The sequence below is a fragment of the Coturnix japonica genome, chromosome 3 (genome assembly GCF_001577835.2).
Source record: "Coturnix japonica isolate 7356 chromosome 3, Coturnix japonica 2.1, whole genome shotgun sequence".
Taxonomy (NCBI): Eukaryota; Metazoa; Chordata; class Aves; order Galliformes; family Phasianidae; genus Coturnix; species Coturnix japonica.
In genome coordinates, this window is record NC_029518.1 from 68,748,934 (window position 1) to 68,763,405 (window position 14,472).

Consider the following 14,472-nt stretch of genomic DNA (forward strand, 5'->3'; position numbering starts at 1 on the left):
GAGTGGTGAGGCCCTGGAACAGGCTGCCCAGGGAGGTTGTGGATGCCCCGTCCTTGGAGGTGTTCAAGGCCAGGTTGGTCGGGGCCCTGGGCAACCTGATCTAGTAAAGGTGTATGTTTGGTGGCCCTGCCAGGCAGGGGGGTTGGAACTACATGATCCTTGAGGTCCCTTCCAACCCGGGTCATTCTGTGATTCTGTGTAATTGGAGGACTACATATCCCAGCATGCAGCGGGCGCCCGTTCTCCTAGCGCCTCCCCGCCCGCTGGAGAGTTGTAGTTTAGCTCGGGGCCGGCCCGTGGCGTCACTGCCTGATGACGGCGCCGGAAGGGGAAGTTGGGAGCGAGGTGCGCGTCCCTCGCACGCCCCACGTGTCTCGCGGCGGCCCCAGCATGGCCGACATGAGGTTCCAGCTGGCACAGCCGCTGCAGCTGCTGGCGCGCAGGAACGAGAAGAGCGGCGCCGAGCTCAACAGGTTCCTGGGCAAGCAGGTGAGTGGGTGGGGGCTGGAAGGCGAGAGCGAGCTATGCCTCTTCCCTAGTACCACACTGTGTCGCCGTGTCCTCGCTTCTTGGGTTCTTATCCGAAGCAGCCGTCTGTTATGTACAGGCTTCTTTATTCCTCTTCCTTTCCCCGTTCCTGCGTCGCCTCTGCCCCTCATCGGGGCGTGTTCTGCCCAGCAAAGCTTCGGGGTTTTCTGTATCCCTCAGGGTGGCTCAATACTAGGCTTATAGTGAGGGATAGCAATCGTAGCGACCACGTCCTATCCTTCAGCTGGGTGCTTTGCTGCCTGCGTTCACCTTAATCCAGCGTGTGGAGCGGGAACGGGACTGGATTTCCTGCAGGGTGCTTCCCTTATTACCTCGGTGATGTTGAAAGAGCATACTTTGTTTAGTTGCTTTCACTCTAAAAACATGCCTGCTTTTAGGAACCCAGCTTGCTATGTCTGTGGTGCTCCTGTGGAGGTGTAACGACAGTATAGCAGCACTTCGGGTGCTGTATTATTGACACTATTCATGCCAGAGTTTCTGGAGACCCTAAGTCGTATGCACATGTTGATTCAAAATCTGTGTTTTCTTTTGAGTGTCTAGCGTTTGTGGTGGAGTCTCCTTCTCTGGAGATATTCAAGACCCGCCTAGACGCCTACCTGTGTGACATGGTGTAGGGAACCTGCTTTGGCAGGGGGTTGGACTCGATGATCTCTAGAGGTCCCTTCCAACCCCTACAATTCTGTGATTCTGTGAAAATCACAAAATGATTAAGATTGGAAAAGGACACTAAGATCAGCTATTCCAACCATCAGTCTATCACCACACTCACTATGTTCCTCAGTGCCATACCTGCATGGTTCTTGAACACCCCCAGAGACAGTGACTAAATCACCTTCCTTGGCAGCCTGTGCTGATGTGGCACCGCTCATGAATGAGAAGCTTATACATATAAGCCCCTGTACGTTTCTGTACCATCTAGAAAAAATTCAGCTTTACAAAGTGTCAGAGTCTGCTTCTGATTCTGTGTGTTATTGGAGGCTTATATGAATCCAGATAGGATTCAGATCCTTCTCATATAGTATTTTGCAAGTGCAGACTGTGTGTAAATGGGAATACATTTGGCTCTCTGTGATGGTGTAATATCGGTGGAGATGTTGATTATATGCGAAGAGTGAAATAGTCGTAGGAAGGGAACAGTGCAAAAATACCCTCATTCCTTCATGTTCTTTACAAACCTGAGAGTTTTAAGCACTGCATAGATGACAGAATATAAAAACTTGAACAAAAAGAGACCTTTTTGGTCTGGTTGTTTTCTTTGTTTATTTTATGGAACTATTTGTATCTCACATTCTATTCTGCTATTTTAGCTGTACATCATTTTGCTATTCTTTTTCCAATTTAAGAGTGAAAACTATATTAGTAATAACTTCAATATTGTATTTATAGCCCTCTAATTTTAGGATTTTTATGGCAAGTTTTGTCTTTGTTCCTTTATTTTTCAGACAAATGTAAAACAAACAACAAAACCTAGGTGACCTGTCCTGATTTTACCCATTTACTCTGAAAAATGACCTGATAATTAAGGCAGACTACTGTTTCTTAAAACACAGTTTCAGTTTTTGTTTGTAGGCTTAATTAGCATGACAAGATGCAGCATTTTAAGTAAGGGAGGATATTTTGCACTTTCTGCCTTGGTGTGTATTCTCACCTCCTGTTTCTAGTTTCGAAGAGCTGTTGTTTTTGTGAGACAATGTGTTACAATAAGTTAAGGAATACATTGATATTAAGTCAGAATGTTCTCACTTATCTTGGTGGCCTGTGCTCCTGCGTTAAGCATGAATTGCTGGAGGTGTAGGATAGTTCTGCCTTATTTTGCAGGAAGCTGAAGTTACCTCATTTTCCTTGTGATGCTCCACAACCCTCTTTTCATCTTGAAGCACATGGCTTAGAAGAGTGCAAGTTTTCTCCTTATCTAACTGAATTTGGGAGGAATGCCTGAGAGCTGTGAGCAGAGGGGTACCTGTTCTGCAGACTCGGGTTGTTTCCTGCTGTGATCCCTCCTACTCTGGAGTTTCAGACTCAGCTAGCCCTTAAAAAAGACTTCTGTACTCAGTGAGCGAGTAACTGCACAGTGCATGTTGATGTACTGCTGGTGGAGCAGTCAGGGGTAATCCTTAATTCCAGGGCTTAATCCTCGCTGTGTTTCTCTTCAGTGTTTGTTCTGTTATCAATACATAGCGCATGCATTTGTTGGATATTCAGTTGGATTGTTGTTTGCAGTGTTTTCTAGGCAGAGTTACCATCCTGGACTCATAGACTAATACTGAACACTTGCAGATCATCTGTCCTTTGCTGCTGATTAAGAAAGTTGTGTATTTCATAAAGCAGCTTTTCATTACAAATCCCCTGACATATTTTGTTTTTCCATAAAGTTTTTCATTATATTGACAGGCTCTGGAATCAAATGTACAGTTTCTTTGTAGAATGGGAATGTTGCCACTGTGGCTTTTTCTTTATTTTTTTCTTTATATCACTTTCTTATATCCTAAGGGTACTAGAGATGATGATTTAAAAAAAAAATCACTTGCTCTCACAAGATTTCTAATTAATTTGGTGTGTGGTAGTCAAGTGACTAGAGAATATTACCAAAAGAGACTGATCCACTACGCTTATTTGCTGCTTTATTGTTAATTGTTGTATCAAATGTTATTTGATACTAAAAGCTCTGGTTAATGAATTAAGCACCTTGTTGTGCCTTGTTTGTGTCACCAAAGACTTTTGATTAGGAAGCAGAAGGTACTCGTTATTTACTTGTTATTGTTGTTAACCGCTGGAGGTTAATGTGATAGCTTTAATCTTTGTAATGTGTACTGTAGTTTTCCTGATTTCTTTCATGTTGGTTGAGTGGAGTATGTGAATGAGTATGTACATATGCTTAGAGGACATCAACTGTGGTAAAACCTTGGGAGATCACCTTTGGAAAGCAGCATTCAGGAGCTCTTGTAGCAATGACATGATTCTGTCTGCATGCACAGCAGCAGATTTTATATAACCAGCAAAAGTCCAGGACAGGCAGAAATTGACAGCATGTGTTGCTAAAACGAGACTATCTAAATTGCAAAGTATTTCCATATAAATTCAGTAAGTGACTGTTCGAAAAACTTCCTTGTATTCCTAGCTGATATTTACTGCTTTTTGACAGGGAAGATAAAATAGTGGTGATGTGAGTGTTTACTCAGTCAGTGTGGGAGGGGAGGATGGAAGGTCAAAGTTGAGAGCAAAACAGCTGTAGGCAAATTAATGATCTTAATTTTTTCCTAAGTCAAAGCACTGTTATGTGCTAAACGTCACCAAAGTGGAACAGTGTTTGGATAATAGCATGAGGTCAAAGACCAAAGAAACTTAAGCTTAAATACACAAGAAACTGTGCTTCTTCAGTAATAGTTTGGAAGATGATCAGGGGGCTGGAGCACCTCCCCTATGAGGACAGGCTGAGGGAGTTGGGTTTGTTCAGCCTAGAGAAGAGAAGGTTGTGGGGTGACCTCATTGCAGCCTTTCAATACCTGAAGGGAACTTATTCCCAGGAGGGGAGTAAACTCTTCGAAAGGGCTGACAATAGCAGGACATGGGGAAATGGTTTTAAGTTAAAAGAGGGAAGATTTAGGTTGGATGTTAGGGGGAAGTTCTTCACTACTAGGGTGGTTAGGCCCTGGAACAGGCTGCCCAGGGAGGTTGTGGATGCCCCGTCCTTGGAGGTGTTCAAGACCAGGTTGGACGGGGCCCTGGGCAACCTGATCTAGTAAAGGTGTGTGTTTGGTGGCCCTGCCAGGCAGGGGGGTTGGAACTACATGATCCTTGAGGTCCCTTCCAACCCGGGTCATTCTGTGATTCTGTGTCATTGGAAGACTGTGTATGTTTTGGTGTTGTATTTTTTCCCTATGGTAGATCAGAAGATCAGAATCTGTTCTTTGTATGTTCTAAAGCCTAATGTTTTACTTGTATAAGGGAACATTTTTATACAAGAGTAAGAAAAAAAATCTCAACTTCAACTTGCAGATGTCTGCTTTTTGTCATTTTTTTAAGTATGGAGAGCTGCATCAAGTAAGTCCTTCCACTGGATATTTTCTTCATGTAAAGGTCACTATGGAACGTGTGTGAATAGTTCTGAAACTAAAAGTCTATATAATTTCCCTTTTAACCAGTTCCTTCTTTCTTTTTTTCCTCTAGACTTGGACTCAACAGGATCGACAGTGCATCCTTGATACTTTAGCACTGTTATTATTGGATAAAGAATGCACTCTATTAATTGGCCGCCAGCTTCGTCCAGTCTTGTTGGACTTATTGGAACGAAATGCAACCGCCATTAAAGCTGGTGGCCAAATCAACCATGATCGGCATGAAAGGCTGTGTGTAGCGATGAGCAAGCTGGTTGCTGACCATCCTGATGTTTTGCCGTAAGTAACATAGTGCTTCAGAGTCTGTTTGCTCGCCAGTATTTATTGGGAGGCATTGTTATAATGCTTTGGCTTGTCTTTTTGCAATAACAAGTGTCCGTTCAATTGAAAGAACGACTTACAAAACGCAAGTCTTAAGTAGTGCTTCTTTAAATTCGATTATGAGGTAATATCTAGCATGATTTTTGTCTTAGGTCATTTGATCAGAAGGAAGCAGTTGACTTATTTTGCTAACAACCAAAATGTCTGTATTTAACTTTAGATCTGTAGGCCAGTAAAATAGAAAGTCACCTAAGAGTTAATACTACTTCTTCAGTAAACAAGAGAAATTTTACCACAGTTGGTGCTGTTTCCCCTTGCTAATCAAAAAATGATTTCTAATGTATTAAAGCATCTGTTTTAAGCTGATAGTTGAAGTGGCTACCTTTCCCAGGCATGGACAAAATTAAATACAAGGCCTCATGCACACTATGTCATCAGTTACTGTTTCTGGATCTCTGAATTAAAACATTAGTGAGTATTTTCCTTTGTTCTAGCTTAGATGTCTCTGTTCCACCTCTTTCTCTCTCTTTTTTTCTTTATGAAGATTTGCTTTGAGATATTTTAAGAACACATCACCAGTTTTCCAGAGACTTTTCTTGGAGAGCTCAGATGCAAACACAGTCCGATATGGGCGCAGACGAATGAAGTTACGGGACCTCATGGAAGCATCGTATAGATTTTTACAAAAGGATCAATCAGTTTTCCGGGAATTATGGGACTGGAGCGTGTGTATCCCACTCCTAAGGAGTCACGACACTTTGGTCCGTTGGTAAGTGTAAAAAAAATTCATATCTCTTTCCATAGGAAAGGCAGCTGTATCTTCAATTCTTAAAGTAGAGGAACAAGAGTGTTATCAAATATAACTGTCAGGATGACGTGCATTCAGCTATTAAACGTCTTTGTCCGTGACATAGATGATGGGACTGAGTGCTTAGCAGTCTGGTTGGTACAGCACAAGGAAGACGGCCATCTAGAGAGACCTTGATAAACTCAAAAGGTGGTCTCTTGTGAAACTAATGAGATTAAACAAATCAAAGCGCAACTTTTTGCACTCGGGTTGAAGTAATCCCAGCTATGTCTGGGAAAACTTGATAATATAGTCCTGCTGAGAAGGACTTAGGGATGATGGTTGAAATTAAATTTAACATGAGCCAGCAGTGTGCACTTGTGGCCCAGAAAGCCAGTGGTGTCCTGGATTTTGACAGAAGGGGGATGGCCAGCAGAATGAGGTAGATGGTTGTCCCTCACTACTCTGCCTTCATAAAGCTCCAGCTGGAGTATTGCATCCAAGTCTGGGGCCCCCAAAACAGGAAAGATGTGGAGCTTTTGGAGAGGGTGCAGATGAGGGCCATGAAGATGATCCAAGGGCTGGATCACCTCTGCAAAGAAGGTAGGCTGAAGGAACCGAGCTTGTTCATCCTGGATAAGAGAAGACTGCAGGAAGACCACCAGATTTAGATGGGATATTAGGGATATTAGGAAGAAATTCTTTACTGTGAGGGTGGTGAGACACTGGAGCAGGTTGCCCAGTGAGGTGGTGGATGCCCCCTCCCTGGAGGTGTTCAAGGCCAGGCTGGATGGGGCTTTGAGCAACCTGGTCTAGAGGGACATGTCCCTGACTGTAGCAGAGGATTGGAACTGTGTGATCTTAAAGATCCCTTCCAACCCAAACCGTTCTATGATTGTTTCATTTTGAGGCAACTTTATGTTACTATGAAGCCAAGATGTAGGAGTTGTATTTTTTGGCACTGAGTCTTGAGTTCAGTGTATTATGGTTATTTTAGAAATAACATGAAATTGCAGGTCTAAAGGGTTAATGGTGACCATTTCAGTGGGAAAGGGGGAAGGAATAATTGGGCAGAGAAAATGTTTTCATTCTTTTGTATGCTTACTTTCATTTGTTTAGGCAAGTCCCATCTTTTACTGTATTTCTGTTGTTTTTTCAGCATTTCAGAGGAATGTTAACAAGTTAACATGTTAATGATACGTTATATAATGACAAATTCTTTTCTCTGGAGAAATATATCAGAAAAAAATATATATAAAATGTTAAGCATAGTTTTAAAATAATTTCTAAAGGTAAAGTTATCTTCATGTTTTTCCCAAATTGGTATTTTGATTTGCAAGTAAGACTTGTCAAGCTAACTGTTTTACAACTGTAATTTGACATGTTTTGTTCTAAATGTAATTTTTAGGTATACTTCAAACTGTTTAGCTCTGGTTACGTGTATGAATGATGAACATAAATTGTCTTTCATGAAGAAGATCTTCAGTCCTGAGGAGCTGACACATTTCAGACTAAAGTAGGAACTTTTTCAATATTGAACAAAGTTGATTTGTTGGTGATTTTGAGTTGAATTAACATACGTGGTTGTGGATTTGACAGGCTACTAGAAGAATCTCAGATGCAGAATGTGGAACAAGCCCTTGTTTTGGCCAATCCTGATTCCTCATTTTGGCAAAAGGAGAAAGAAGTGCGATATAAACAAGGTCATATTGTATCGGGTGACCTGTCTGCAAATGTAGTAGCTGTATGTGGTATTGTGCTGCCTAGACTAAAGCTTGTTTCTGAAGAGCAGCAGGTATGTAACCCAGTGTTGTCTGTAACTTTGTTTTGTTTTAATAATTTCTTCTTCATGAACTGACTTTATTCCTACTAAAAAGTTATTGGGATACTATGGATAATTTGTGTATCTGTTTTGATGTATGCTGTAACTAGTGATATGTAATATTGGAACTGCAGGGGAAGCTTTGCTGTGGAATGCAACAGTGAAAGTATAATAAAACTTCCAGTTCCCAAAATCCTTCCAGTACCTGAAGAGGGACTACAGGAAAGCTGGGAAGGGACTTTTTATAAGAGCATGTAGTGACAGAATGGGGGGAAATGCTTTTAAGCTGAAAGAGAGTAGATTCAGACTAGATATCAAGAAGAATCATAGAATTGCCCAGGTTGGAAAAGACCTTGAAGATCATCACGTCCAGCCGCAGTCTAACCAGTACACTAACTCTAACAACCCTCCACTAAATCATATTCCCGAAATCATATCCCTGAAAGAAATTCTTTTCTGTGAAGGTGGTAAGATACAGGAACAGGTTGCCCAGCAAGGTTGTGGATTCCCCCTCCCTGGTAGCATCCAAAGCCAGGCTGGATAGAGCTTTGAGCAACCTGATGTAGAGCAGGGGCTTGGAACTAGATGAAATTAAAGGTCTGTGATTCTGTGACCTGGTGTAGGGTACCTGCTTTGGCAGGGGGGTTGGACTCGATGATCTCTGGAGGTCCCTTTCAACACCTACGATTCTGTGATTCTGTCTTTCAATCCAAACCATTCAATGATTCTGTGATTCTAGCAGTTCTGTTGATGTCATCTTCTTTGTAGCAATACTTAAGAACATGCTATAAGAGGCGTAGTGCTTTGTGCTATACAGGAATATTATCAATAGCCTTTCTCTGAAGTTAGGTCCTTAAAGGAAAACACGGCTGCTCCTTACTCTTCTAGAAGGCAGGATTAAGGAATTAAGGAAGAGCTTACTTTCTCCATTTCACTTGAGTGAAGTGTGATGCTGAATGTGGTGTAGTGCTTTACAGTTTTAACAAAACCATCAAATGCAATAGTATGTTTGATTAAGTAGCATTTTTTCTAACCTCTTTTCTGCTGAGATGCTATTAATCTTGAGCTGTTGGGGTTCTTTTTTGTAGCTGCAGTCAGTATTCTTGACTAGTTTTCTCATTGAGGCACAATTTTTGATTGTATTTGGCCTGAGAATTGTTACTTAATTTTGTAACACGTTTACAAATGAAGGTCAAAGAGATAAATGAAGACTGCTAATATCCACAATTCAGAGTAGCAGATTGAGAGCTTTTTCTTCCCTTTTTTTTCCTTTTCCCTCTCTGCGTCTGTGATTTAATTTAGTATCTTTTAAATTTGTGTGTGTGTATGTGTGTATACATTGAATTGAGTATATGGTTTGAAATTCATTGCAGCAGGGAGAAACTTCTGGAACAGTGTAGTAGTCTTTGTGCCGTATACTGACATATTAGTGAATGTAGAATGATTAAAATATTTGGAGAGCATCTGTCATTGATGAATTACCCTTCAATAAACTGTATCCATTGCAGTTTGAATGAAGCAAAAAATTCTTCTGAATTTAATTACCCAGTCCCCCATGCATTGTGTTTAATGACCCTATGCTTTGACCTGTGCAGCAAATACAGCACATCAGTTTTTATGTTCATATGTAACCTGCGTCTAACTGCTATTTGATTTTATTTTTTTAATTGGGATCCATTCTGATGACTTAATTTCATTTGTATTACAAATTGTATTTGGTTGACACAAATGTGATGATTGAATAGTTGCTGTGTCTGCTGACAATTTAGTGTGAACTCCCTTTGGGAACAAATTGTACGTATACTAAATTAAGTGTTTCACCTATAATAGGTTTTTGATGAAGTCTATTTTAATATCTGTCATTACATACAGTCTTTATAGTCCACAGATCTAAGATGTTTAATTTTAGTTGATGTGTGTTGACAGGTCTGTAGGCTAAAATTTTCTGATAATCATACATGCTTTCATAATTGTTCTGTGTAGTAAAACCTATTTAAATATGAAAAAAAAAAAGCTATTTCAGTAACTCCACGTTTTGTTTTAACAGGAAAATACCATCAGCCGTTTTGTTTTGGTTGAATCTGCCTGCACAAATCTTCAAAACCTTGCTATTGCTGTAGCATTTCAAAGTCCTATTTTATTGGAGGGACCAATAGGATGTGGCAAAACTACTTTAATTGAATATTTAGCAGCTGTTACTGGAAGGACAAAGCCTCCTCATATCTTGAAAGTCCAACTTGGGGATCAAACTGATAGCAAGGTAAATGATGACATTGTTTTACATCATAGAAGATAATGATCTTTTAATGATCATGATAATGAAAGGAAAGGAATAAGATAACACGCAGATTTTTTTGCTAAGACCTCGCAACTTTCAGCTTCTTGCAGTATTGTTCTGGCTATTAGTGAGAATAGTAGATTTAAAGAAAAATCAGTTCAGCTTCCTCATTATTTAAATTCTGTACGTGATTGAGCTTTATCCATTCTGTTATGTGTTTTGTCTGGCTTTTTCCCATGTTTCCTGTGTTATGCTGTTGATTTTCTCTATTAGTTACAGTGGCACACCTATGTACTTAGACATCTAATTACCTAATTCATTCATGTTACTATGTGCTACAGTCTGGAAGAATGAAATTCTTTTTCTTGAAGTGTAATGATGGACCCATATTACTAGGATTAGCAGATAGTGTTATTTGCATCCCAGTTTTGGTCAATTTCACTTTAAATTATGAAGGCATATAATTAACAGGTCTCTAATTCAGCACTTGTTTCTGTCATAGACGCTGCTTGGTATGTATCGTTGTACAGATGTCCCAGGGGAGTTTGTTTGGCAGCCTGGAACCTTGACACAAGCTGTTACCAAGGGTCATTGGATACTTCTGGAGGATATTGATTATGCTCCTCTGGATGTGGTATGTAGGTTCTTGTTCACTCTGAATTTTGTCTTAAGGCTGTAGTAGCAATTTTTGGATTCCAGTCACTATGAGTTCTATGGCAATTCACTGGAAATAAAGCTTCTTCAACAGGGGTTAAAAAAAACTAGCCTGGCTTTCTTCAAAGATAGTTACACTGCAGTTGTTGTCTACTGGACATTCTGCACGTAGTTGTTCTCTTTTATGTCTGTTTTGTAAAGCATTCTTTATGCAACTAACTAACCTGGAATCTTGCTTTTTTGGGTTCTAACCCTACAAAGTATAGAGAATTTATAGAAACACCTAGAAACATCACAAATGTGTATTAGACAGTTGGGTTTTTTTTAGGTTGCCAGAGGCTCCTGCAGTTCTTTGCTACCTTGGACTTGGCACATTGAACTCATAAACATGCCCTGAGTAGTGTCCAGCATTCATCTCTTTTTCTTCTGGTCTCCTCTGCAGACATCCCATCTTTTTTCTTTTTTTCTTCTTCATATCAAAGTCTCCATGCTTGCCTTCCTCCCTGCTGAAGGAGTATTGTGGAGCTACTTCCCTTTTCTTTTATTCCACCTTTATTCCTGTCCTGTATGGAAAGATAGATTCTTTAAATTCATCCCTTATTCTCCCGGAGGATAGCAGGATATACACTATGCTAATGTGTGCTAATGTGCTAATGTTTTAGATTGATATCTTTGAGATGAATATTGTCTTTGTTTAGGTAGATAAAGAAAACAAACCTTCTGACACTTCTGAGAACCAAGTTAAGTCATTTGACAACTCAAAGCCAATAGTTTTAGTTTGGATTTGTAGTGAAAACTATCTTTTCCGTTCTCATGTTAAACTTGAATGGAGGAGATAGATGGAAGCGAGGGAATCATACCTGTGAGTTCTTCAGTTACTGAATGAAAATAATAGAGACTCAGTGATTCATGTTTGTGTCACTTAAAAGTTTAGTCTGCGGGAAAAGCTGTTGCTGACAATGTAGTGAGGCTCATTGGAGAAGCATTTCATATGTGGATTGAGTGTGACTGGGTGGGATGTTTGTTAATGTTTCCCCAACCAAAAAAAATAGTGTTTCATAGAGTTTATTTTCCTTTCCAGATCTCTGTCCTGATTCCTCTTTTGGAAAAAAAGGAATTGCTAATTCCTGGTCGTGGTGACTGCTTGAAAGTAGCACCGGGATTCCAGTTTTTTGCAACCCGGAGGTAAGCGCATAGAGTTAAATGAGTTAATACAAATTGTCATATTTTTAAGTCAAATGCAGCAAGTTTAAAAGTTGGTCTGAGTGTTCTAGCAGTTTCCAGTTACATGTGTTTGTTATAAATGACAAATGAAGGGTAAACAGAATTATAGAATGGCCTGTGTTGAAACGAACCTTAAAGATCATCTAGTTTTAATCCCCCTGCTATGTGCCAGGTCGCCAACCACCAGATCAGGCTGCCCAGAGCCACATCCAGCCTGGCCTTGAATGCCTCCAGGGGTGGGGCATTCACAACCCCCTTGGGCAACCTGTTCCAGTGCATCACCACCATCTGTGTGGAAAAACTTCCTCTTGATATCTAACCCAAACCTCCCCTGTCTCAGTTTAAGATCATTCCCTGTTGTCCTGTCACTATAAACCTGTGTAGACAGTTGTACCCCCTCCTGTTTATGTGCTCCCTTCAAGTACTGGGAGGCTGCAATGAGGTCTCTCTGGAACCTTCTGTTCTCTAAGCTAATGAAGCCCAGTTCCCTCAACTTTTTCTCATAGCAGAGGTGCTTCAGCCCTCTGATCATTTTAGTGGCCCTCCTCTGGACCTGCTTGAAGAGCTCCACATCCTTCCTGTATGGGGGCCCCAGGCCTGGATGCAATACTGCAGATGGGGCCTCACAAGAGCCAAATAGAAGGGGACAATTACCTTCCTCTCCCTGCTGGCCACCCCTTATTTGATACAGCCCAGAACACAGTTGGCCTCCTGGGCTGCAAGCTCACACTGCTGGCTCATGTCCAACTTGTCATCCACCAGGACCCCCAAGTCCTCCACAGGGCTGCTCACAAGGAGATCTTCCCCCAGTTTGTATAAATACCTGGTATTGCTCCAGCCCAGTTGCAGTACCTTGCTTTTGACCTTATTGAACCTCATTAGGTTTTCATGGGCCCACTTCTCCAGCCTGTCCAGGACTTTCTGGATGGCTTAATTCCCTGCAATATATCAGCTGCACCACTCGGTTTGTTGTCTGCAAATTTGCTGAGGGTGCATGCAATGCCGTCTCTTGTGTCACTGATGGAGATGTTGAAGAGCACTGGACCCAAGACAAACCCTTGGGGACACCGCTTGTAATGGGCCTCCATCCAGATATAGAGCTGTTGATCACAGTGCTTTGTCTGCCACCAAATATAACCATACATATTATCCTGTAGCAGCAGTGTTTAATGTGTTATCTGCGCTGAAAATAATAAATTCTTCACTAAGATAAAATGTGTGCATTTCTTCATGTTACTTTTATTTAGAGTATTCAGTTGTGGCGGAGGTTGGTACAGACAGCAAAGCAGCCATGCTGCTCTTCTGGACAAGTATTGGACCAAAATACATATGGATAACATGAGCAAAATTGAACTCAAGGAGGTATGACGTGTTTTGCTCTATTGTGGCATGTGAAGATGTTCTAATTAAGAACAGTAGATGGTTTTCATTATGAAATTTCATCCCTTTCTCTGCAAGTTCAGCAGTACACGCACCCTTATGACTTCAGAATTCTGTCAGTTTTGAATTAAATGGGTATTTTGATAGGAAAACAAGAAGTTGATGGAGTTTTGCTTTGAATGGATCTAAGAATCAAATTACTTTGCCCATGGAGATTTAAAAAAACAAGGGAGGGGCGAGGTAATGGGGCTTATTATAATCCTAAGTCCTGCGTTTTGAGATGGAAAGTAGTTACTATGTTATCAACTACACGTCTGTTTCTAATAACATCTTCTGTTAAAATTTCCAAGGAATTTTTGCATAGTTTAGTCCATCAGCAAATTAACAGAGCCCAGGACTTACATGATAGAGAATTCTCTAAACATTCTCTTTGAATGAGCTTAAAACAGCCCACTTGTAAAAGAGCCTTAGTGAAGTGAAAAAGGGGTGATTATCTCTGGCAGAAAATTCGAAATAAACTTCTCAATTTTTTCAGTACGGAGAAGTTTTTAAGTAGAATTCATCCAGAGTCAGCAGCAAGTACAGTTATGAGTGAACTTAAAATATCAATGTGTTTTTCCATTTTCTCATTTACCAGCTAATTATGAATAATGGGGCAAGAGCAGCACCTTCTGCTGTCCTGGCCAATCTTAGAAGTCAGTTTGACAGGGGAATATCGGTACCGGTTCCTGGCCTTTATCTATGGAAAAACATATTTGCGGAAGTAGTGATTTTAGTTTGCAAGTCTTAGCAAAGAGCTGAGCTGAAAGGAAATTAGAGAAGAAGACTTAGTCCCATGTATATCTTAATCAGGGCAGTGAATAGATATTTTTTTGATATAATAACAAGATTTACTTTATTTATTCCTTTTTTTTCTTCTTTCTTTTTTCAGATTCTTCAAAGCAGATACCCCAACCTTTCTCTTGTGACTGATCACTTGCTAGACATTTTCATTCTCCTTACGGGTGAGAAATATCAGGCATCAGAAAACACTGATTGTGGTTCCAAACCCATATCAGAAGATGCATCAGAATCAAGATCGGAAAACAAGAAACCAAACCTGGAAGGACGAGAACTTTCTTTAAGGTTATTTTTTCTTATACATTTATTAGGAAGAAATTTTATCACGTAGCTGCGGTGTTCAGGTGGATTAATGGTTTTAAATTTCTTTTTCTTTTGGCATTGTTAGAAATTCAAATAATCAAACTGAAAATGGGATGAGTCAGTTTTGAATTATAAAACCATGTTTACTGTATCTCTAAAAAGAAAATCTCAAATGAAATTATTTCCTTTACTTCCTATT

General features: G+C 40.4%; 1 protein-coding gene across 4 annotated transcripts in view; it reads left to right on the forward strand.

The window, feature by feature from the left end:
- The first annotated feature begins 297 nt into the window (after window positions 1-297).
- MDN1 (midasin AAA ATPase 1) overlaps window positions 298-14,472 on the forward strand; it is a 75,531-nt gene continuing 61,356 nt past the window's right edge. For 3 of the 4 annotated variants that reach the window (XM_015858900.1, XM_015858902.1, XM_015858904.2), the window contains exons 1-10: window positions 298-489; window positions 4,717-4,943; window positions 5,530-5,754; window positions 7,181-7,288; window positions 7,372-7,567; window positions 9,642-9,854; window positions 10,375-10,506; window positions 11,608-11,711; window positions 12,998-13,112; window positions 14,062-14,255. In XM_015858900.1, coding sequence (XP_015714386.1) covers window positions 313-489; window positions 4,717-4,943; window positions 5,530-5,754; window positions 7,181-7,288; window positions 7,372-7,567; window positions 9,642-9,854; window positions 10,375-10,506; window positions 11,608-11,711; window positions 12,998-13,112; window positions 14,062-14,255 — 1,691 coding nt within the window. In that variant the 5' untranslated portion in view covers window positions 298-312. The remainder of the gene's footprint in view (window positions 490-4,716; window positions 4,944-5,529; window positions 5,755-7,180; window positions 7,289-7,371; window positions 7,568-9,641; window positions 9,855-10,374; window positions 10,507-11,607; window positions 11,712-12,997; window positions 13,113-14,061; window positions 14,256-14,472) is intronic. The other variant, XM_015858903.2, reaches the window with a different exon arrangement.